Raw genomic sequence first — 23,165 nt, 5'->3', positions numbered from 1 at the left:
TTCCTCAGCATCAAACCCTTCTTTTGCCAGGGAGAAGACTGGAGAAGCCAGCCCTATACCTCGCCTGTATTGTTTTGAGTTCGTCCAGTAAAGAAGCACCCTGGTTTACTGAAGACCCTGACTCTCTGGACTTATTTCCCATTGGGGTGCACAATGCCTTGCCATCCCTTCCAGAGTGCAGCAAAACGTGGTGACACCTCAACAATGTCCGGGGGAACCAGAGTAGAGTTTGGGCCCCCCCAAATCCTGCCACTGCATATCCACCAGCAATACACATGAGGTAGAGAATGTGCACGCCTTAACCTGGACACATTTATTATGCTAATTGGGTATCTATCTTTGGTATTGGATATCATGTGTGCCATTTTGCTGTAATGTATTTTTCAGCTGTCTGGGTATTACTACCATTCTTATTAAGAATTAGGAGTGCACTTATATGTAGGGATGGATATGGAGTCCCTCATAGGGTCTTTACTATATACAATATTTTGACTTTGTTGTTTTGCTGGGGCTATAATAAAGATTGTCATATTTTATATCCTTGGGATGTAAGGCTGTTTAATAAAGCACTTCTGTTCTATTCCATACTCTGATTGGATTCATGAGCTACTAGTATCCTAGTCTAATATTTCCAATGTGCTCCCCTCCTTTGTTTATATTGATAATCTGATTGTCTGCCTTTTGGACTGGATATGTTTGTCTATCATCTGATCTGACCTGACCTGTGCCTGTTACTCTGATCTGTTTGTCTGCCTATGCTCCGTCTTGTGCTTGTTGCTTGAATTCTAACTCTGTGCCACCAGCCCTGTCCTGGGACTGTTTCTCTGACTCATATGTACTCTGCCTGCCTGACCTCTGCCTGGTTCTATGTGTTTTGCTCAATCTTTCAGTTCCTCGTATGGTGTCTAAGACACCCATGGGTAAGCAGCCAGCCAAAATGGTTAGCACAGTGGTGTGGCACACTGAGCATGAGTGCTTGGCCTGTGTTCTGGGGACTCAGAGCTCCCCTTTATCCAAACAAATAACTGTCCCTTCTCTGACTCGGAGCTCCCCCTTATTCAAACAAATAACTGTCCCTTCTCTCCCTCTCCATCTTCCCCCACATCCAAAACCAGACCACCGCCATTAACTTCTTAGTCCCTGACCCAGAGGTGACAACGATCACTGGCCTCCACGACACTTTATATAAACATGCCTGTATAGTGGACAGCTTCAGAGGGGTTTATTACTTTATGATAGGGGCACGCTTCCGGAGGGTGGGGGCAAGCTGCTCTCCATGCCTCGCTGTCAGTGGGAAAACCCAAAAATCTTACTCCGGTCATAACTCGAAAATACAACTCAATAGAGACTATTGAGGTACGCAATTTTAACGGTCAGGAGGTGACGGTGCCACACATACCAAAATCAAACCACTTATGTTAAATCCTGGCTCAGGAAATCAGTTCTTCTGATTGGGGTCACGTGGACACCCCGTGTTTGGTACCCCTGTGACCCCAATACTGAGAGCTGAAAAATGAGCCCACAATTATCGGGCGGGCATTCTCCTGTGTAGAGTTATGGGCAGAAATCCATTTTAGACCAGATTTCAGCATGACTGACCGGTCATAAAAGTCACAGCCAACCCATATGTCATGCCCTAAAGGTGGGTTTACAGACTGCCTGGACCAATTCTTATAAATTGGACAGAGCAGATCGTACAGTGTTCCCCATTTTGAGGCCAATCTGATTGAATGAGGATCCGTGTCTTTCTGTCTTGCCGCAGGACCTGATTGCTGCAAGTCTCTGTGTGAGTAAAGTAGGCGTCAGTTTTATTTCATCCTTTTTATTTTAATAACTGTTCTGTGTATATTTGTATGCTTCTGTTTTTACATCTTTCAATTTTTATTAAAACCAATTATTTAACCTAGCACGGGCAATATTTTTTAAGGCAATTAGAGTTTCTAATTTTCAGGTACCTGTTTGCTTTAAAATGAAAATCTCAGAAGTTTATTAGTTAGAAGGAACCGGCAACAATTTGATCTCCCGTGCAATCTTGTAGATTGTAGGAAGCAAGGTGATCAAATTCCATAGTGTGTGTAGTGTCAGTACTTGTCCCGATTGATTGCTGGTACCTGATCCCGGTCTGATCAGGTACTGCGACCTGAGCAATCGGGCAAGATCCTGACAAGTGGTTCCACAACAATTGTCTGTAAGTATTTATTACGATTAATACATGAAAATGGCTTCCTAGGATAAACACATGACACATTCCATTTAACAAGAACCGATTTTGAAAATAAACTTGAAAATGTTTTCTCTTCTGTGTGAATTCTAAGATATTCTACAAGATTTGTGACTAAAACTTTTCCTACATTCAGAATATGCAAATGAGTTATCCTTTGAACTGATTTCTGACCAAAACATTTCCCACATTCTGAACATAAAAATAGTTTCTCGCTGTGTGAGTTCTTAGATGTTCCACAAGATGTGATTTGTGACTAAAACATTTTCTACATTAAGCGCATGAAATGACTTCTCCCCCATATGAGTTCTCTGATGTTTAACAAGACTACTTTTCTTACCAAAACATTTACCACATTCTGAACATGAGAATGGCTTCTCTCCTGTATGAGTTCTCTGATGCTCCATAAGACTAGATTTCTGAATAAAACATTTCCCACATTCAGAACATGAAAACGGCTTCTCTCCTGTGTGAATTCTTTGATGTTCCACAAGATTTGATTTCTGACTAAAGCACTTTCCACATTCTGAGCATAAAAATGGTTTATCTCCTCTGTGAATTCTTTGATGTTCCACAAGATTTGATTTCTGACTAAAGCACTTCCCACATTCAGGACATGAAAATGGCTTCTCCCCTCTGTGAATTCTGAGATGTTTAACAAGAACGGATTTCTGGCCAAAACATTTCCCACATTCTGAACATGAAAATGGCTTCTCCCCTGTGTGAGTTCTCTGATGTTGCACAAGATAAGATTTGTGACTAAAACATTTCCTACATTCAGGACATGAAACTAACTTCTCCCCTCTGTGAGTTCTCTGATGTTTAACAAGAGCCGATTTCTTGCCAAAACACTTCCCACATTCTAAACATGAAAACGGCTTCTCTCCTGTGTGAGTTCTTAGATGTTCCATAAGATATGACTTCTGAGCAAAACGCTTCCCACATTCTGGGCATGAAAATGGCTTTTCTCCTGTGTGAGTTCTCTGATGTTTAGCAAGAACTGATTTCTGGGCAAAACATTTCCCACATTCTGAACAGGAATATGGCTTCTCTCCTGTGTGAACTCTTAGATGTTCCACAAGATTTGATTTTTTGCTAAAACACTTCCCACATTCTGAGCATGAAAATGGCCTTTCATTACTGTGAATTGTTTGATTGAAAGAAAGATTGCAGTTCTTTTGAAATGATTTCTCAAATGGAAATATTGTCCCTTGTGATGATGGTTTCTTGTGACCAGCAGTATCAGTGGATAGATCTCCGCTGAGCAGATATGAAGGTACATTGAAAGTTATTGAATTAGCTTGTGCATAATTGTCATTTCCTATTTCACTATATAAAAGATGTCCATGGGTGTCTCTTATCCAGTCTTTACCTAGAATGAAAACATTTTTTACTTTCCAAAATAAAATTTTCTTTAATAAAGGAACACTTACATCAATTTTTTAATCACATATTAAAATTCTTTTGTTTAACCAAATCTAGGCAGATTTTTATTTTGATATATATATTTTTTAAGTCACTCAACGTATTCTACTTTCTGTTCTGGCTGTTTAACTTCCTCTATGTTTGGACTTTTAGCAGAGCAGACAGTGTCGCCTAACTTTCTCAGTCAGACCATTACTATGACCAGAGGTGAAAGAGGGGTGAGTGGCTGTGGATGAAATTGAAGCATCACACTAATCAATGCAATGCTCTTCGGTATCTTTATCTAGGGCTCAATAGAATGTCATGCTGTTATCCAGTTTCTTTACCTACTATTATCACGAGTATTACCCTACTGAAAACATCTTCCCCTCACAGCCACAGTAAACTGACCATGGATTACCCATCTATACAGGAGTTTTATCTCTCTGTGCTGTGCTACAGAAGGACAAGGTTACCGTATTTTTCGCTTTATAAGACGCAAAAGGGGGGGAAATGGCAGTACGTCTTATAAAGCGAATGCTGCCATTTTTACTTTGCTGACACTGCACTGATACATCGCCGGCCGCTATGCTGCACAGGAGAGGAGGGGCTGGAGGCCGGCAACTCGCGGTGGGGCCCGATACAGTCACTGTAATGGTGAATGACACTGTTAGGGAGATCTGTGGATGACACTATTATGGGGGGATCTGTGGATGACACTGTTATGGGGGGGATCTGTGGATGACACATATATAGCATCTTATGCTATATATGTGTCATCCACAGATCCCCCCCATAAGTGTACCTATGTAAATAGTGACCCCAATACACCGGGCCCTGCACAGCAATCTTCATATGTAAAGTGTAGTCATGTAATTCTAATTTAAGTAGCGCAATCCTCTGCAGTAGCACTTACTATCAAACTACCATAGCAGGCAGGCCGGCAGCATAACATCACTCCCTCCCTCACGCGCCTGCTCCTCCTGCTTCATTAATAAAGTGGGAGGAGCAGGCACGTGACGGAGTGCGTGATGTTACACTGCCGGCCTGCCTGCTACAGTAGTTTTATAGTAAGTACTACTGCAGAGGATTGTGCTACTTTAATTAGGATTACATGACTACATTTTACATATGAAGATTGCTGTACGAGGCCCGGTGTATTGGGGTCACTATTTACATAGGGACACTTATGGGGGGATCTGTGGATGACACATATATAGCATAAGATGCTATATATGTGTCATCCACAGATCCCCCCCATAACAGTGTCATCCACAGATTCCCCCATAATAGTGTCATCCACAGATCTCCCTAACAGTGTCATTCACAGATCCCCCATAACAGTGCGTCATCCACAAATGCCCCCATAACAGTGCGTCATCCACAGATGCCCTCATAACAGTGCGTCATCCACAAATGCCCCCATAACAGTGCGTCATCCACAGATCCCCCATAATAGTGTCATCCACAGACCACCATTAGTTCAAAACCCACCAAAAGCACACCTTTTGGTTCAAAATATTTTTTTTCTTATTTTCCTCCTCAAAAAACCTAGGTGCGTCTTATCATCAGGTGCGTCTTATAAAGCGGAAAATACGGTAAGTAGGTAATCGTTAATAACATAGTAATGCAGAAATGAAAAACCGCCCAAAAATTCTAAAAAAAAATAATTTCTTTGTATATTTAGTTATTTAGTTTTAAAACGGAACCTTTTCTGACTGAAGTGTCCCTTTAGCCAATTAAGCTTTTGTGAGACAACAGCAACAAGCAAGCCAAGTAAATAAGACAAGTAAGAAATTAAGGTAATGTAGACTTTCAGTTAGGCTACTTTCACATCTGCATTTGTGAATCCGGCTGACTGTTCCGGCAGATAAACACCCTGCAGGATTTTACCATATCCAGCATAGCTGGACACTGTCCACTGACTATAATGGGATCTGTGCAGTTTCCGGCACGAGTGCTGGGTTTCGTAAGGACAAAAACCGGTGTATGCATGTTCTTTGTCTGGCCAAAACCTGGCACTAATGCCAGAAACTGGCCAGACGCCTGCCGGACCCCACTGACTGAACTAATGTGTCCGGCTGTGGTGTAATCTAGCAGGCTGTTACTCTACCCTAACAGCCTGCCAGTTTTAAAAACGCAGATGTGAAATGAGTCCAACTAAGTCACGGCTGTGTGCTGAAGACATTGCTGCCTGTGGTTGGTCAATTCTCACAGAAAGACATCCAACAAGCGTGAATATGGGGCTTTGATACCACTAGCCAAAGATGGCTGGGGAAGATCCAAGGGCGCAAGTTAGACGTTGGTTGTCACTAGGACCCGCTGGGCCCTAGAAATTTTGTGATCTGAAATGAAAGGGAGCAAGCACGGTGCAGAAGGAACTGGTTTATATCACTGCACATGGAAAATACCTCTCCATTGAAAGAGAAGACATTGCAACCACTTATGCCCTATTCATGTCCAACTGCTGGAGCCTCCATCTAATGAGCACGGAGGCCCTTGTTCACCTATTCACCCACCTCTATTGGGCTGCTGGAGATCGCTATCTCCAGCTGTCACATAGAGTTGAGAGGTGCTCGTCCCAGACAACGTCAGATACGTGTTTATCCCCAGAAACAGCCGGTGAGATCCCATGTGAGTAGCCATGTTGTGACAGTATCTGAAGTACCGTTACCGATGGTCTGGTATGATAACGGCAGTGTGTTCTGTGTTTTAATTCAGTACATGTGACTTTGTATACCGACGAGAGGTGGTCTAGCTACAACATGCTGAATATTTGCTGTGATTCTGTGATTGGATTAATCCTGCCTAAATGATCTAAAATATATATTTATACAGGGCGTGTAACTACAAAAGGCTGGGACCCATAGCAAACTTTTGAGTGAGCACCCCCAATACCTGCCCCCAAGCATAAACATTTACTACAAATGTGTCTGACCGATACCATACAGTATTATTTAAAGGGAGTCTTTCACGCCGATTCACCGTATTAACCTAATAACAGACTTATGTCCACGGCATCCCCCCTATTAAAACTGTGCTTACCGTATGTTGCTTGCTATCATCGTTCTGCCGAAAAACACTTTAAATCCATATGCAAATTAGGCTGTGAAGGTGCCCAGGCCCCTGGGTCATTTTCATACGAATCCACTCCCCCTCCACCGCGTCTGCCCACCCTTGGTCTCTGCTCTAACCTCCCTCCTCCTGTCCACAATCCCGCGCATGCGCCGATGACCGCGATATCGGCGCGTGCGCATTGAATGACCACAGTTTGGCTGGGGCATCACAGTTTACCGTGCGCATGCGCCGGCCCCGGCCTAACTTACGTTCTTGCCGTGATCACAGCATCAAGGGAGACCAAGGGCGGGCAGACGCGGCGGAGGGGGAGTGGATTCGTATGAAAATGACCCAGGGGCCTGGGCACCGGCCATCGTAACGCCGCCCCTGGGCACCTTCACAGCCTGATTTGCATATGGATTAAAAGTGTTTTTCGGCTGATAGCAAGCAACATACGGTAAGCACAGTTTTAATAGGGGGGATGCCGTGGACATAAGTCTGTTATTAGGTTAATACGGTGAATCGGCGTGAAAGACTCCCTTTAAAGGAGTTGTCTGAGATTTTCTTTTTTAATTGGACAACAGCAGACTAGACTCCATCCCTCCCCCCCCCCCTTTCCAACTAAGCAGCTGATCCTTCATGGATTTGTGGATCAGTAAGGGCAGAGAGATGGAATAGCAGTGGGACACAATTAGCCATGTCTACAGAAGGCCCCAAAGTCGTGGACAGGGCCTCCAGTCTGAAGGCAGAAAGTAGCTTCTTCCAGCAACTACAGCACTACTTAGCAGACAGAGCAGCCCAGGCCCCCCGAGAACCTGGGCCCTCTAGCAGTTCGGTGGTAGTTATGCCTATTAGTGTTGGGCGAGCATGCTCGGCCAAACACTAGTTCGGCTCGAGCATCGCGATGCTCGGCACATCGCAGTGTTCGGCCGAATACCGCGTGTGCACGAGCGCGATGCTCGAGTCTCCTCTCCGCATGTTTGTTGGCTGCTACACAGCCAATAAACGTGCTAGTAAGTACTGCCACTCACTGTAATGCCGTAGCCATGTTGGCTGCTGGCATTACAGTGATTGGCTAGCCGGAACGCATCATCGGGTGCTATATAGCACCCGATGACACGTGTTCGGCTCAGTATTAGGCTCTATTCAGACGTCCGCAAATGGGTCCGCATCCGTTCCGCAATATCGGGAACGGGTGCGGACCCATTTATTCTCAATGGAGCAGAATGGGATGCGGAGAGCACACTATGTGCTCTCCGCATCCACATTTCCGGAGCGCGGCCCCGAACTTCTGGGCTTCGGCCCCAAACTTCCGGGCCGTGGCTCTGCAAAAAAATAGAACATGTCCTATTCTTGTCCGCAATTGTGGACAAGAATTAGCAGTTCTATGGGGGGTGCCGGCCGGGTGTATTGCGGATCCGCACACCACAGACGTGTGAATGGACCCTTAGTCAGGGAGAGCTGGAGAGAAGAAGGGAGAGATAGTGTAGGGATTGAAATAGCAATATTTTAGTTTTTATACTTGTTATAGACCCAAAAGTCCTTTTAAAGACTATTGTGTGTGGCAGCAATATATATTTTTAGTGGAACCTGCACTAAATTGCTAAAACTTGTTTGATACCCAAAATTTCTTAGAAGGACTATAGTTGTATCTGGCAGCAATATATATTTTTAGTGCAACCTGCACTAAATAGCTTGCAATTGTTTGACCACTGCAGACAGCGACATTATCTGCGCTACATCTCCAGTATAACGTTAGCGCATCCGAAATATCAGTTTTGAAATGTAATAGAAAACTGCGGCACTCCAATATCAGAATATTTTCTTCTTTTATTTCACCGAGACAGCGACGTTTTGACCTGTTAGGTCTTTATCAAGCTCAGGTATACATAACATTTGTGAACATAAATAGTCTCCAACTTACAGCAATTGGTTCAACTTAACTCCACCTATTTCAAATAGTGCCACCCCCTTCATTTTTAAATCTTATAACTTGTTTTCCACATATCTATATTGTGGGGATGTGCTCGTGGTAGGCTACGGTAGCGGCGGCAGTATTGAGGCAATAACAGACAGTCTTTGTGGTTCACCGTGACTTTATTTACACCAAAGGCATAACAGGCAATGTGCAGCCCACACAGGTGCATATCCACATAGTGCATAAAACAAAAGTCCTTCCATAGAAAACAAACAGCAGGTTTGAGTCACCTTGTTTTGGACAGACCACAGCAGTTTCTGCAGGCTTGTAGGCTACCTGCCTTTGTCTCCCTCAGGCCAGAGCCACTTCGGCTCGTAGCACCACAGGTCCCAGGACTATCCTTCAATGTGTGCTGCGCCCAGACTCTCCTTCTCCAGCACTCACTCTGTCTGTGGAAATCTCCAGCACAGCAAGACACACCCCACCCCCATCATCAGCAGGCTGGGTTCTTTAAAGGCCCAGCTCCACCAAAAACCTGGGCTGGCCGTGGGGAACAGGCACCCCCCCAACTCTTTACCTGTTCCCAGTAAAAACCGGCCCGGACACGCTGCGCCAGCAGCATTCGCCGCTGTAACCGCAATGATCCGGTTCTTACTCCACCGAGGCCAGGACCTCTGGTGGCACGTATCGTCCGTCCATTATTATTCCGGGGACTCTCCTACATATCCCCCCCCTTTGTTCACCCCTGAGGGCTTGAACATACTGTTCAAGCCTGAGGGGGTGAACACATGCACAGCAGTGTACCTGGGACAGGGCATCTGCGTTCCCCTGTAAGCGGCCGGCCCTGTGCTCAACAGTGAACTTAAAGTTCTGGAGGGACAAGAACCACCTGGTGACCCGAGCGCTCCCCTCCTTAGCTCGACTCATCCACTGGAGAGGGGAGTGGTCGGTCACCAGACGGAACCTTCTCCCCAGAAGGTAATATCTGAGAGACTCGAGTGCCCACTTGATGGCGAGGCACTCTCTCTCCACAATGCTATACCGGGTTTCTGCTGGGGTAAGCTTGCGGCTTAGAAAAACCACGGGGTGCTCTTCCCCGTTGAGCTCCTGGGAAAGCACAGCCCCTAGTCCTACTCCCGAGGCATCTGTTTGAACTACAAACTCCCGCTTGAAGTCGGGCGTCACCAGAACCGGGGACTCACATAGGGCCGACTTCAAACGGGAGAACGCCTCCTCCTCCTGCTCCCCCCAGCGAACCATCACCGACTTTCTACCCTTCAAGAGGCCGGTTAACGGGGCTGCCAAGGTGGCAAAATGGGGAATGAACCTCATGTAGTACCCAATCAGGCCCAAAAATGACCGTACTTGCTTGGACGTACGAGGCCTGGGCCAATTCCGGATTGCTTCAACTTTATTCACTTGGGGCCTAATGACTCCGCGTCCAATCACATACCCCAAATAGCGAGCTTCCTCTAGTCCCACCGAGCATTTTTTTGGGTTGGCAGTCAACCCCGCCTTCCTTAGAGAATCTATCACTGCCTGAAGTTTTGACAAATGACCCTCCCAGTCCGGGCTAAACACGACTATATCATCCAGATACGCGGAGGTATACTGGTGATGGGGCTTGAGGACGACATCCATCAGACGCTGGAACGTAGCCGGAGCGCCATGCAACCCAAAAGGCAACACCCTATACTGAAAAAGCCCCTCCGGGGTGACAAAGGCCGTTTTCTCCTTTGCCGCCTCCGTCAGAGGTACCTGCCAGTAGCCCTTCGTGAGATCTAGGATCGAAAAATACCGGGCTTTTCCCAGCCGCTCTATCAACTCGTCCACCCGAGGCATGGGATAGGCGTCAAATTTTGATACCTCATTTAATTTCCTAAAATCATTACAGAACCGTAATGAACCATCCGGTTTGGGAATAAGGACAATCGGGCTAGCCCACCCGCTCTTTGACTCTTCTATGACCCCTAGACGTAGCATCGATCTTACCTCCTGCGAAATGGCCTGTCGCCGAGCCTCCGGTACTCGGTATGGTCTTAGGCGGACTTTCACCCGGGGCTCGGTGACAATGTCATGCTCGATCAAGGTGGTACGTCCAGGAAGGTCAGAGAATACGTCCCTATTCCGACTAACGAATTCTCTCACCTCTTGTGCCTGTTTGGTCGACAGTCCGTCCCCTATCGTCACCCCAGCGGCGTTCTCCGGAATACCTGGTGACCCCAGGTCACTCCCTGCCGTCCAGACAGAGGGCGGGCTGTCTCCAAACAAATTCTCTCTGTCTCTCCAAGGTTTTAGTAGATTCACATGATATACCTGTTCGGGCTTCCGCCGCCCTGGATGGTATATCCTGTAATCAACTGGGCCCACTTTCTCCTTAACTTCATAGGGTCCTTGCCACCGGTCCAGGAATTTACTCTCGACCGTGGGCACGAGTACAAGAACTCGGTCACCCGGGTGAAATGTCCTTACCCGGGCGGACCGGTTATATACCCGACTCTCGGCCAGTTGTGCCGCTTCCATGTGCTCCCGGACGATCGGCAACACGACCCCTATTCGGTCCTGCATTTTTCCTATGTGTTCTATCACACTTTTATGAGGCGTAGGCTGTTGCTCCCATGCCTCCTTAGCGATGTCCAGTAGTCCACGGGGATGTCGCCCATATAACAACTCAAAGGGCGAGAACCCAGTGGACGCCTGGGGCACTTCCCGTACCGCAAACAAAACATAGGGCAACAGTAAGTCCCAATCTCTCCCGTCCTTAGCCACGACTCTTTTTAGCATGGACTTCAGGGTCTTATTAAACCGTTCTACTAACCCATCGGTTTGGGGATGGTAGACGGACGTGTGCAGGTGTTTTATATTTAATAGCTTACACAATTCCTTTGTTATTTTGGACATAAAGGGTGTCCCCTGGTCCGTCAGAATCTCCTTTGGTATCCCCACCCGGGCGAACATACTCATAAGCTCTTTAGCTATTACCTTGGCCGACGTATGGCGCAATGGGACCGCCTCCGGATAGCGAGTGGCATAGTCTAACACTACCAGTATGTGTTGGTGACCTCGGGCTGACTTAATAATGGGGCCTACCAGATCCATGGCGATCCTTTCGAAGGGCACCTCTATAATGGGCATAGGTACCAGTGGACTGCGATACTGAGGGTGGGGGCTAGTCACCTGACACACTGGACAGGACTGACAGAACCTCCGGACTTCCTCATAAATCCCAGGCCAATAGAACCGTTGTAGAATTCGCTCCAGCGTTTTCTTAACCCCCAGATGACCACCCAACACATGCGCATGCGCTAAATCCAAGACCATTCGCTGGTAAGGCTGGGGCACTACCAGTTGTTCCACCACCTCCTGCCTCACCTTGTCTACCCTATATAACAGGTCCTGGTTATAGGCCAGGTGAGGAAATACGGTATCGGCGCCGGGACGCTGGGCAACGCCATTAATCACCGACACACCTTCTCTAGCCCGCAATAACGTCGAATCCTGGAGCTGTGCGGTCCCGAAGGTTTCTCGGGGTACCCCCAGATCCAGGATAGACGAACTTTCTACTGTCTCACCCGCCAATACTTCTAGGGGAAACCGGTCAGGGTTACACTCTACCTCCCCTACGGTGACCCCTACAGCTGGGGCCCCTGCCTCGGGGTCCTCGGGCTTGGGACCCGGACATTTTTCTTCCCCACAGGTAGGCAACCTGTTCCTCCACAAAGTCCAGAACAGGGGAAAGTCCCTTCCCAATATTGCGGCATAAGGGAGCCGTCTCCCCACTCCGACGACATGTGGTACCTCCTTCCCACACACCGCCAGGGTAACCTTAGTGGTGGGATACTCCCGGCGATCCCCATGTATACAGACAATGGTAAGGGTTCGCCTATCTGGGAGTTTTTCCGTTACCAGCGATTCATGGACCAGAGTTACCAGGCTCCCAGAGTCCAGCAGGGCCTGCACGGAGTGACCATTGACAACAACATCACACAACGGAGGGGTGTCCGCAGCCAGCAGGGGGTCAGCTATATACACCGGTTGGGCATAAAAAGAGGACCGGCGAGCGAACCCGCAGTCCATGGGTTCGGATGCCCTAGGGCAGTTGGCTGCCACATGTCCCCAACCCTGACAATGCCAACATCTGATCCTCGCAGCCTCCCTCCTCCCCAGGGTATTCCTCCCACGGACTGGAGATCCACTCCCCTCCTTATGAGGTGGGATCCCTTTTTCAGGATGCCGGGTCGGCAACGGGGGCTGACGTGACTTCTGTAGTACCGCTGAGTCCCGCACCAAATCCTGAGTGGCCATATACCTCTCCACCAGGCTAACCAGTTGTTCCAGGTTGCCTGGATCGCCTTGTCCCACCCAGCGCTGTATGGCTCTCGGGAGGGTACGCACGAACCTGTCGACCACGACCCTTTCAACCATCTGAGAAGGGCTCAATATTTCAGGCTGAAGCCATTTTTTTACTAGGTGAAGTAAGTCATAGGCTTGTGACCGGGTGGGTCGGGACTCGGCAAACACCCACTGATACACCCTGTGCGCTCGCACATAGGTGTTTACCCCCAACCTGGCCAACACCTCACTTTTTAGCCTCTCATAGTCCTTGGCCTCATCGCGGCTGAGGTCAAAATAGGCCTTTTGTGCGTCCCCCACCAGAAAAGGCGCCACCACCTCGGCCCACTGTTCCAATGGCAGCCTCTCTTGCTCCGCGGTTCTTTCGAACACCGTCAGGAACGCCTCTATATCATCTTCCGGACCCATTTTCCTCAGGGCGGATCAGACTTTATCCCTGGCGGTAGACACAGTCAGGGTTGTTGCGGTTGAAACTCCTTGCAGGGATGTTCGCACCGACTCTTGCATGGCTACCAGCTGCTGCATTAGGAGATTGTTTGTTTGCTGCTGTGCACACATAGCCTTCTCGTGTCTTTTTTGCTGTAGCTCATTATTTTCCCTCTGAGCCTGCAATGCCTGTTGCTGCTGTACATTACTCTGAATCAGGTGCTTAATGGCCTCCTCCATCTTGTCAGGAACCATAAAACTTGCAGGCCTGATATATGACATGCAGTCCAACACAACTTTTGCCTCAGGCCTGCCTCACTGCAGGAATGACCGCTCCAAGCCACCAATTGTGGGGATGTGCTCGTGGTAGGCTACGGTAGCGGCGGCAGTATTGAGGCAATCACAGACAGTCTTTGTGGTTCACCGTGACTTTATTTACACCAAAGGCATAACAGGCAATGTGCAGACCACACAGGTGCATATCCACATAGTGCATAAAACAAAAGTCCTTCCATAGGAAACAAACAGCAGGTTTGAGTCACCTTGTTTTGGACAGACCACAGCAGTTTCTGCAGGCTTGTAGGCTACCTGCCTTTGTCTCCCTCAGGCCAGAGCCACTTCGGCTCGTAGCACCACAGGTCCCAGGACTATCCTTCAATGTGTGCTGCGCCCAGACTCTCCTTCTCCAGCACTCACTCTGTCTGTGGAAATCTCCAGCACAGCAAGACACACCCCACCCCCATCATCAGCAGGCTGGGTTCTTTAAAGGCCCAGCTCCACCAAAAACCTGGGCTGGCCGTGGGGAACAGGCACCCCCCCAACTCTTTACCTGTTCCCAGTAAAAACCGGCCCGGACACGCTGCGCCAGCAGCATTCGCCGCTGTAACCGCAATGATCCGGTTCTTACTCCACCGAGGCCAGGACCTCTGGTGGCACGTATCGTCCGTCCATTATTATTCCGGGGACTCTCCTACAATATCTATATACATATTTGAGAAAAGAATAATGAGACAATATATAGGGGGTAATAGCCTATATAGAACTATCTATAATGTGATAACAGACCATGAATACAAATAATAAATATTCATGGTATCTAAAATAAGATAGATTTAGTGGGATCAAGTAAGATAGATCTGTAGATATCAATATTATGTATATACATGATATATTATATATATATGCCACATGTCACCGTAACACTGAATTTATGTATTTTCACTGAAGAATATATTGAGTATTTATGCACTTTGACACCTTATATATATATATATATGCCAGACATGGTTTAAATATACACATGACACTTTATATAAAAAAAAATTCTATAAAAATAATAATAACAAAATATGTAAAAAAATAAAAATATTAAACTATGTTATATTGATCAACAATTATTAGCTATCACATTCATATTTTGAGTAACATACACTTTGGGATTTTATATTTACACGATATATAATATGACACAACTATGCACTTTTATTAATATGGATTTTTAAACCTAGATTGTATATGTTGAATAGGTGAATATGTGATATATGAAATGTGAGATAGTCATGCGAATACGGTGACATCATGCAAGGCTGCATATGTGTGACAGCGGACCGATCAAAGTCTCTGATATATAACATCTAGGAAGTACAGATACTACCCTAAAATATATGGTATAAATAGATCAATGGGAAATGTAACATCTATATCCAATCCATATGAGATGTAACTTATACCTCTCCGTATATATGCCAGTAAGCACACTGAGATTTCAGAGCGCGTCATGGATTGCGGGTGAGAGGACTTTCGCCGTCCCGTCAGGCAAAGATCCTGGTGACGTCAGACGCATTCTGCCCTCACCTGGATCGCGCAGACGGAAGGGCGGAAGTCCCATTTGAATTCTCATCTAGCCATCGTATGACGCGCCACGTTAGAAATCGACGGCAGTGGAATCACATGATACCAACAGACCTAGCCATTGGTCAACAACCGTATTTAAAGACCTTACCATTCATTAGAAAATCAGCCCCTCCTGATGAAGCAATAAAGCGAAACGTGCGTCGAGGAGCACGCCAAACAGAGCTAATCCACATCGACACACTACTTTACACAGGGTAAGAATAAAGAGACTTTGACCGGCTTGCTTGTATAGATATGGTAGCACCTGCTGATGCACCTTATAAGTTATTTTATGTCGGCCGCAGCACATCTATACCTGTAATATATGTATGCTAATGCACTTTAGGCTTAGAGAGCTGGGAGCACATCCAGAGCCAGCTTCTATATTTATATGCTGACCTGGGCGTTCTAACACAGCTTTCATACAGCAAGACAATTAACTATTTAGCAGAAAAAATTCTTTAGTGGTGCCTATGAGGATTGACTTTTATGGCACTCTGTATGGTCTCTGCATTCATGTTTTTGTAAATGTATTTTATGTATATGTCTTTTATGTCATTCAATAAAAATAACAAATAATTTTAATGGATATTATATAGTACCGCTTCTCCTTTAAGTTGATATATATTTAAATGGTATATCCCTGTTAACAACAGGCTGTGTTGATCTAGTTGAATCATATCTATATCCAAACATAACGTTAGATACTAATTCTTACCACCTTTCCCAGGCTGTGGGGTCCGTCCAGTGAGGATGCACCACGTTTTTTTTCCGGGTTGTATCTGACGTCTTCATTTTCCTATTGCGCATGCGCCGTGACGTCATCTTTGACGTCTCTCATACTCCTACGTGATCATTTCCTTGTTCCACCCTCCCTAGTCACGTGTATAACATGATCGGAGATGACGTCATCACGTTGTAAGTAATTTTTAGTTCCGCCTATTCTGGTCACATGAACCACATCTCTCGGTCACATGACCGGAGGAGACGTCAGTGCGCTAGGATTTCTATAATACTATATTTGACTGCCAGCATATGTTAATGTTAAAAAGGTGGTCGGTTGGATTGCAGCAGATAATGCTTCCAGTTGGTTAAGTACCACCCTGTCTTCCACAAGTCCAGTCTCAGTAGCCAAGAGTCTGGTCAACAGAATCCTCACCCTGATCCTCCTTCCTCCCACCATGGAGAGTCTTGGAAAACAACTGATCCCACACTTGGATATTCCGAGGAGCTCTTTTAATTGCCATTCCTTAATTTGGACCTCTTGCCAAGCCCACTTTAAGAGGGACATGAGGATATATTGTGCCCTGATTCCAAAACTCTGGAGCATCCACAGTCAGAAGAAGATGTCGGTGGGGAATGGCAATTAGTGTTTCACAAGGTAGATGATGATGATGAGACACAGTTGCCAATAAGTCAACCGCAATTAGTGTTTCAAGAGGTTGATGATGAGGATGAGACACAGTTGTCAATAACTGAGGTTGTTGTTAGGTCAACAAGTCAGGAGGATGACCAGAGTGAGGAAGTGGAAGAGGAGGTGGCGGACGATTAAGTCACTAACCCAACCTGGGAAGGTGGTAAGCCGAGAGAGGACAGCAGTACAGAGGGGGAGGGATCTGCAGCACCGCAACAAGCTGGAAGAGGCAGTGGGGTGGCAAAAGGGAGAATGTTGGCCACACCAAACAGGCCCGCAACTGTTCCCCGGAGCACCCCTTTGCGGCAATTCCCCCTTGCCAAGGGGTTAGTGTTCCGCAGTCTGGCACTTTTTTGAAGAAATGCAGATGATAAAAGAATTGTCATTTGCAACCTGTGTCGTACCAAAATGAGCAGAGGCGTGAACACTAGCAACCTCAAAACCACCAGCATGATCCACCACATGGCATCAAAGTACCCTAATAGGTGGGCCGAACGCCTGGGTCCACAATCAGTGTCTGCGGGTCACACCACTGCCTCCTCTTCCCCTGTGTTACGTACTGGCCAATCCCCTGTCCAAGCCACAGGCCCGGATGCCTCCCGCCATGCACCTGGACCTTCACAAGCACCATCAGCTAGCACATTAACTTCTGTGTCCCAGCGCAGCGTACAGATGTCTATACCCCAGGCCTTTGAACTAAAGCGCAAATACTAAGCCACCCACCAACAGACCACAGCACTAAATGCGCACCTTTCCAAATTGCTGGCCCTGGAAATGTTGCCATTTAGGCTTGTGGACACTGAGGCTTTCCACAGCCTGATAGTACTCTGTCCCCAGCTGCCAATATTTTTCACGGTGTGCCGTCCTAGCCTTACACCAGCATGTGTCCCGTAACATCACCCGTGCCCTGACCAACGCAGTTATTGGGAAGGTCCACTTAACGACTGACACATGGACAAGTGCTTTTGGCTAGGGACGCTACATTTCCCTGATGGCACACTGGGTGAACATTGTGGAGGTCGGGAGCGAGTCGTACCCTGGGATGGCACAAGTGCTACCGACGCCAAGGATTGCGGGCCCTACTTCCATCAGGGTTTCCACCACCACCTACATTAGTGGCTGCAAACCCCCCCTCCTCCTCTTCCACTTCCACCTCTGAATTCTCATCTTGCAGCACCAGTCAGCCATCAGTCAGTAGCTGGAAGCAGTGTAACACTGCAGTGGGGAAGCGGCAACAGGCCAGGCTTAAACTGATCTGCTTAGGTGACAAACATCACACCGCCGCAGAGCTTTGGCAGGGTATAAGGAACCAGACTGAGCTGTGGCTCTCGCTACTCAACCTAGAACCAGGCATGGTTGTGTCTGATAATGGCCGTAACTTGGTGGCGGCTTTGGAGCTCGGCAAGCTCACACACATCCCATGCCTAGCCCACATGTTCAACCTAGTGGTTCAGCAGTTTCTCAAAACCTACCCCAATTTGCCTGAGCTACTGGTGAAGGTGCGCCGCGTATGTGCCCATTTCTGCAAGTCATCGACAGCTTCCGCCGGTCTGGCAACGCTGCAGCAGCGCTTGCAATTGCCAGCTCACCGACTGTTGTGCGACATGAACATGCACTGGAACTCCACGTTTCACATGTTGGCCAAGCTTTGTGAGCAGCAGAGGGCAGTAGTGAAATACCAGCTGCAACATGGTCATCGCCTTTCCAGTCAGCTTCCGCTCTTTACAAGCGACGAGAGGGCATTGATGTCTGACCTCTGTGAGGTTTTACGCAACTTTGAGGAATCAACACAGATGGTGAGTGGCGATAACGCTATTTTCAGAGTAACCATCCCACTTCTATGTCTACTGAAACGCTTGCTGCTCGTAATTAAGGAGGACGCTTTGCATGTGGAAGAGGTGGAAATGGGGGAAGACATTACACAGGGTAATGGACAGTCCACCCTCAGTTCGTCTTCTCAACGCAAATTGGATGATGAGGAGGAGGAGCAGGAGACGGTTGCCTCCGCTACAGAAGTTTAATTCCATCTGTTCAGCGTGGATGAGGAGAAGAGGAGGAAGAGGATGAGGAGATTGAGATTCATCCTCCTGATGAGGACAGCGAAGTCTTGTCTGTTTGGACTCTGGCACACATGGCTGACTTCATGTTATGTTGCCTTTCCCGTGACCCTCACGTTATATGCATTTTGGCCAACACCGATTACTGTTTTTTCACCCTTCTCGACCCCCGCTACAAAGAGAACTTCTCATCTCTCATTTCTATGGTGAAGAGGACGAGCAAAATGGTGCAATACCAGAAGGTCCTTGTGGAGGGGAGACGAGGGGAACACACAGCAGTTCCAACAGAGTCAGGGCAACACTCTCCAAAGCCTGGGACAGTTTCATGACACCCCGCCAGCACTCTCACCCTGATGCACGACCTAGTGTCACAAGGAGGGAAACATTTTGGAAGATGGTGAAGGAGTATGTAGCAGACCGTGTCAGCGTCCTCAGTGATCCCTCTGTGCCTTACAACTATTAGGTGTCCAAGCTGGACACGTGGCACGAACTGGCACTCTACGCCTTGGAGGTGCTGGCCTGCTCTGCCGCCAGTGTTTTGTCAGAGCGTGTATTTAGTGCTGCTGGGGGCATAATAACTGATAAGCGCATCCGCCTGTCATCTGAAAATGTTGACTCTTATCAAAATGAACAAGACCTGGATTGCCCCTGACTTTTCTACTCCACCATAGGAAAGCGGCTGAACATAAAGGTACTCTAAATATGGCTTTTATGGTGTATTGAATACACTGTATTCCCATGCACCCCTTCCACCACTAAAAAGGGCATATGCTTTTATATTGTTTTCCGAATACCGCTATACTTCCCTCCTCACTGTGTAGCTGTGGTATCGCAGCAGAACCGCAACGTAACTGCCGCACTATAGTAAACAAAAGAACAAAAAATAACAATGATACTGCACTCTATCTATATATACAGTCATGTGAAAAAATTCGGACACCCTTTGAAAGCATGTGGTTTTTTGTAACATTTTTAATAAAAGGTTATTTCATCTCCGTTTCAACAATACAGAGAGATTAAAGTAATCCAACTAAACAAAGAAAACTGATGAAAAGTCTTTTCAAGATCTTCTGTAAATGTCATTCTACAAAAATGCCTATTCTAACTGAGGAAAAAGATAGGACACCCTCACATGTATTCCCTCTTAAATTGGCTCAGATCTCACACAGGTATATCACACCAGGTGCACATAATTAGTAGATCGTTACTCTGCATGTTGAATGAGGCTTGCCCTATTTAAACCTCAGACATTTAGTTTGGTGTGCTCCTGACTGTTGAAGTGAGAGTGAGCACCATGGTGAGAGCAAAAGAGCTGTCAGAGGACTTCAGAAAAAAGATTGTAGCAGCCTATGAGTCTGGGAAGGGATTTAAAAAGATCTCAAAAGATTTTGAAATCAGCCATTACACTGTCCGGAAGATAGTCTACAAGTGGAGGGCTTTCAAAACAACTGCCAACATGCCCAGGACTGGTCGCCCCAGCAAGTTCACCCCAAGAGCAGACCGCAAGATGCTAAAAGAGGTCTCCAAAAACCCTAAAGTGTCATCTCGAGAACTACAGCAGGCTCTGGCTACTGTTGATGTAGAAGTACATGCCTCTACAATCAGAAAGAGACTGTACAAGTTTAACTTGCATGGGAGGTGTGCAAGGAGGAAACCTTTGCTTTCCAAGAGAAACATCGAGGCCAGACTGACATTTGCCAGAGATAAAGTTGACAAAGACCAGGACTTCTGGAATAATGTTCTTTGGACAGATGAGTCCAAAATTGAATTATTTGGACACAACAGCAGAGGACATGTTTGGCGTAAACCAAACACAGCATTCCAAGAAAAGAACCTCATACCAACTGTGAAGCATGGAGGTGGAAGTGTCATGGTTTGGGGCTGCTTTGCTGCAGCAGGACCTGGTCAGCTCACCATCATAGAATCCACGATGAATTCTACTGTGTATCAGAAGGTGCTTGAAGAACATGTGAGACCATCAGTTAGAAAATTAAAGCTGAAGCGGAACTGGACCATGCAACATGACAATGACCCAAAACATACTAGTAAATCAACCAAAGATTGGCTGAAAAAGAAGAAATGGAGAGTCCTGGAATGGCCAAGTCAAAGTCCAGATTTGAATCCCATTGAGATGCTGTGGGGTGACTTGAAAAGGGCTGTACGTGCAAGAAACCCCTCAAACATCTCACAGCTGAAAAAGTTCTGCATTGAGGAGTGGGGTAAAATTTCCTCAGACCGATGTCGAAGACTGGTAGATGGCTACAAGAACCGTCTCACTGCAGTTATTTCAGCCAAAGGAGGTAACACTCGCTATTAGGGGCAAGGGTGTCCTATCTTTTTCCTCAGTTAGAATAGGCATTTTTGTAGAATGACATTTACAGAAGATCTTGAAAAGACTTTTCTTCAGTTTTCTTTGTTTAGTTGGATTACTTTAATCTCTCTGTATTGTTGAAACGGAGATGAAATAACCTTTTATTAAAAATGTTACAAAAAACCACATGCTTTCAAAGGGTGTCCTAATTTTTTCACATGACTGTATACACTGCTCAAAAAAATAAAGGGAACACTTAAACAACACAATGTAACTCCAAGTCAATCACACTTCTGTGAAATCAAACTGTCCACTTAGGAACCAACACTGAGTGACAATCAATTTCACATGCTGTTGTGCAAATGGGATAGACAACAGGTGGAAATTATAGGCAATTAGCAAGACACCCCCAATAAAGGAGTGGTTCTGCAGGTGGTGACCTGACCACTTCTCAGTTCCTATGCTTCCTGGCTGATGTTTTGGTCACTTTTGAATGCTGCTGGTGCTTTCACTCTAGTGGTAGCATGAGATGGAGTCTACAACCCACACAAGTGGCTCAGGTAGTGCAGCTTATCCAGGATGGCACATCAATGCGAGCTGTGGCAAGAAGGTTTGCTGTGTCTGTCAGCGTAGTGTCCAGAGCATGGAGGCGCTACCAGGAGACAGGCCAGTACATCAGGAGACGTGGAGGAGGCCGTAGGAGGGCAACAACCCAGCAGCAGGACCGCTACCTCCGCCTTTGTGCAAGGAGGAACAGGAGGAGCACTGCCAGAGCCCTGCAAAATGACCTCCAGCAGGCCACAAATGTGCATGTGTCTGCTCAAACGGTCAGAAACAGACTCCATGAGGGTGATATGAGGGCCCGACGTCCACAGGTGGGGGTTGTGCTTACAGCCCAACACCGTGCAGGATGTTTGGCATTTGCCAGAAAACACCAAGATTGGCAAATTCGCCACTGGCGCCCTGTGCTCTTCACAGATGAAAGCAGGTTCACACTGAGCACATGTGACAGACGTGACAGAGTCTGGAGATGCCGTGGAGAACGTTCTGCTGCCTGCAACATCCTCCAGCATGACCGGTTTGGCATTGGGTCAGTAATGGTGTGGGGTAGCATTTCTTTGGAGGGCTGCACAGCCCTCCATGTGCTCGCCAGAGGTAGCCTGACTGCCATTAGGTACCGAGATGAGATCCTCAGACCCCTTGTGAGACCATATGCTGGTGCGGTTGGCCCTGGGTTCCTCCTAATGCAAGACAATGCTAGACCTCATGTGGCTGGAGTGTGTCAGCAGTTCCTGCAAGACGAAGGCATTGATGCTATGGACTGGCCCGCCCGTTCCCCAGACCTGAATCCAATTGAGCACATCTGGGACATCTCGTCTCGCTCTATCCACCAACGTCATGTTGCACCACAGACTGTCCATGAGTTGGCTTTAGTCCAGGTCTGGGAAGAGATCCCTCAGGAGACCGTTCGCCACCTCATCAGGAGCATGTACAGGCGTTGTAGGGAGGTCATACAGGCACGTGGAGGCCACACACACTACTGAGCCTCATTTTGACTTGTTTTAAGGACATTACATCAAAGTTGGATCAGCCTGTAGTGTGTTTTTCCACTTTAATTTTGAGGGTGACTTCAAATCCAGACCTCCATGGGTTAAAAAATTTGATTTCCATTTTTTTTTTGTAAGTGATTTTGTTGTCAGCACATTCAACTATGTAAAGAGCAAAGTATTTCAGAAGAATATTTAATTAATTCAGATCTAGGATGTGTTATTTTTGTGTTCCCTTTATTTTTTTGAGCAGTGTATATATAGATAGATAGATAGATAGATAGATAGATAGATAGATAGATAGAGGGTGGTGCCATTGTTATTTTTTGTTCTATTAAAAAGGGTATATGTGTTAATCTCCCTTTTCTCGTCCTCGTCCTCCTCCACCATATCAACATGCTAATTAGGCTGCCCTCACTCCTAATGTTTTCGATGTTCAGCTCAGCAGCGGGCCCTCACCCATAATGTTTTTGAGGGTCACCAGCAGGCCCTCAACCATAATGTTTTAGAGGGTCAGCTCAGCAGCACACCCTCACCCCTAAATTTTTAGATGGTCAGCTCGGC

At 46.8% G+C, this 23,165-nt stretch overlaps 1 protein-coding gene across 1 annotated transcript in view; it reads right to left on the bottom strand.

The window, feature by feature from the left end:
- Window positions 1–2,448: 2,448 nt before the first annotated feature.
- Window positions 2,449–23,165, bottom strand: part of LOC120999373 (zinc finger protein OZF-like) — a 248,515-nt gene continuing 227,798 nt past the window's right edge. Inside the window, exon 6 of the mRNA XM_040430243.1 lies at window positions 2,449–3,593. Coding sequence (XP_040286177.1) covers window positions 2,449–3,593 — 1,145 coding nt within the window. The remainder of the gene's footprint in view (window positions 3,594–23,165) is intronic.

The sequence above is a fragment of the Bufo bufo genome, chromosome 4, assembly GCF_905171765.1.
Source record: "Bufo bufo chromosome 4, aBufBuf1.1, whole genome shotgun sequence".
Taxonomy (NCBI): Eukaryota; Metazoa; Chordata; class Amphibia; order Anura; family Bufonidae; genus Bufo; species Bufo bufo.
This window is presented reverse-complemented; position numbering and strand designations above follow the sequence as displayed.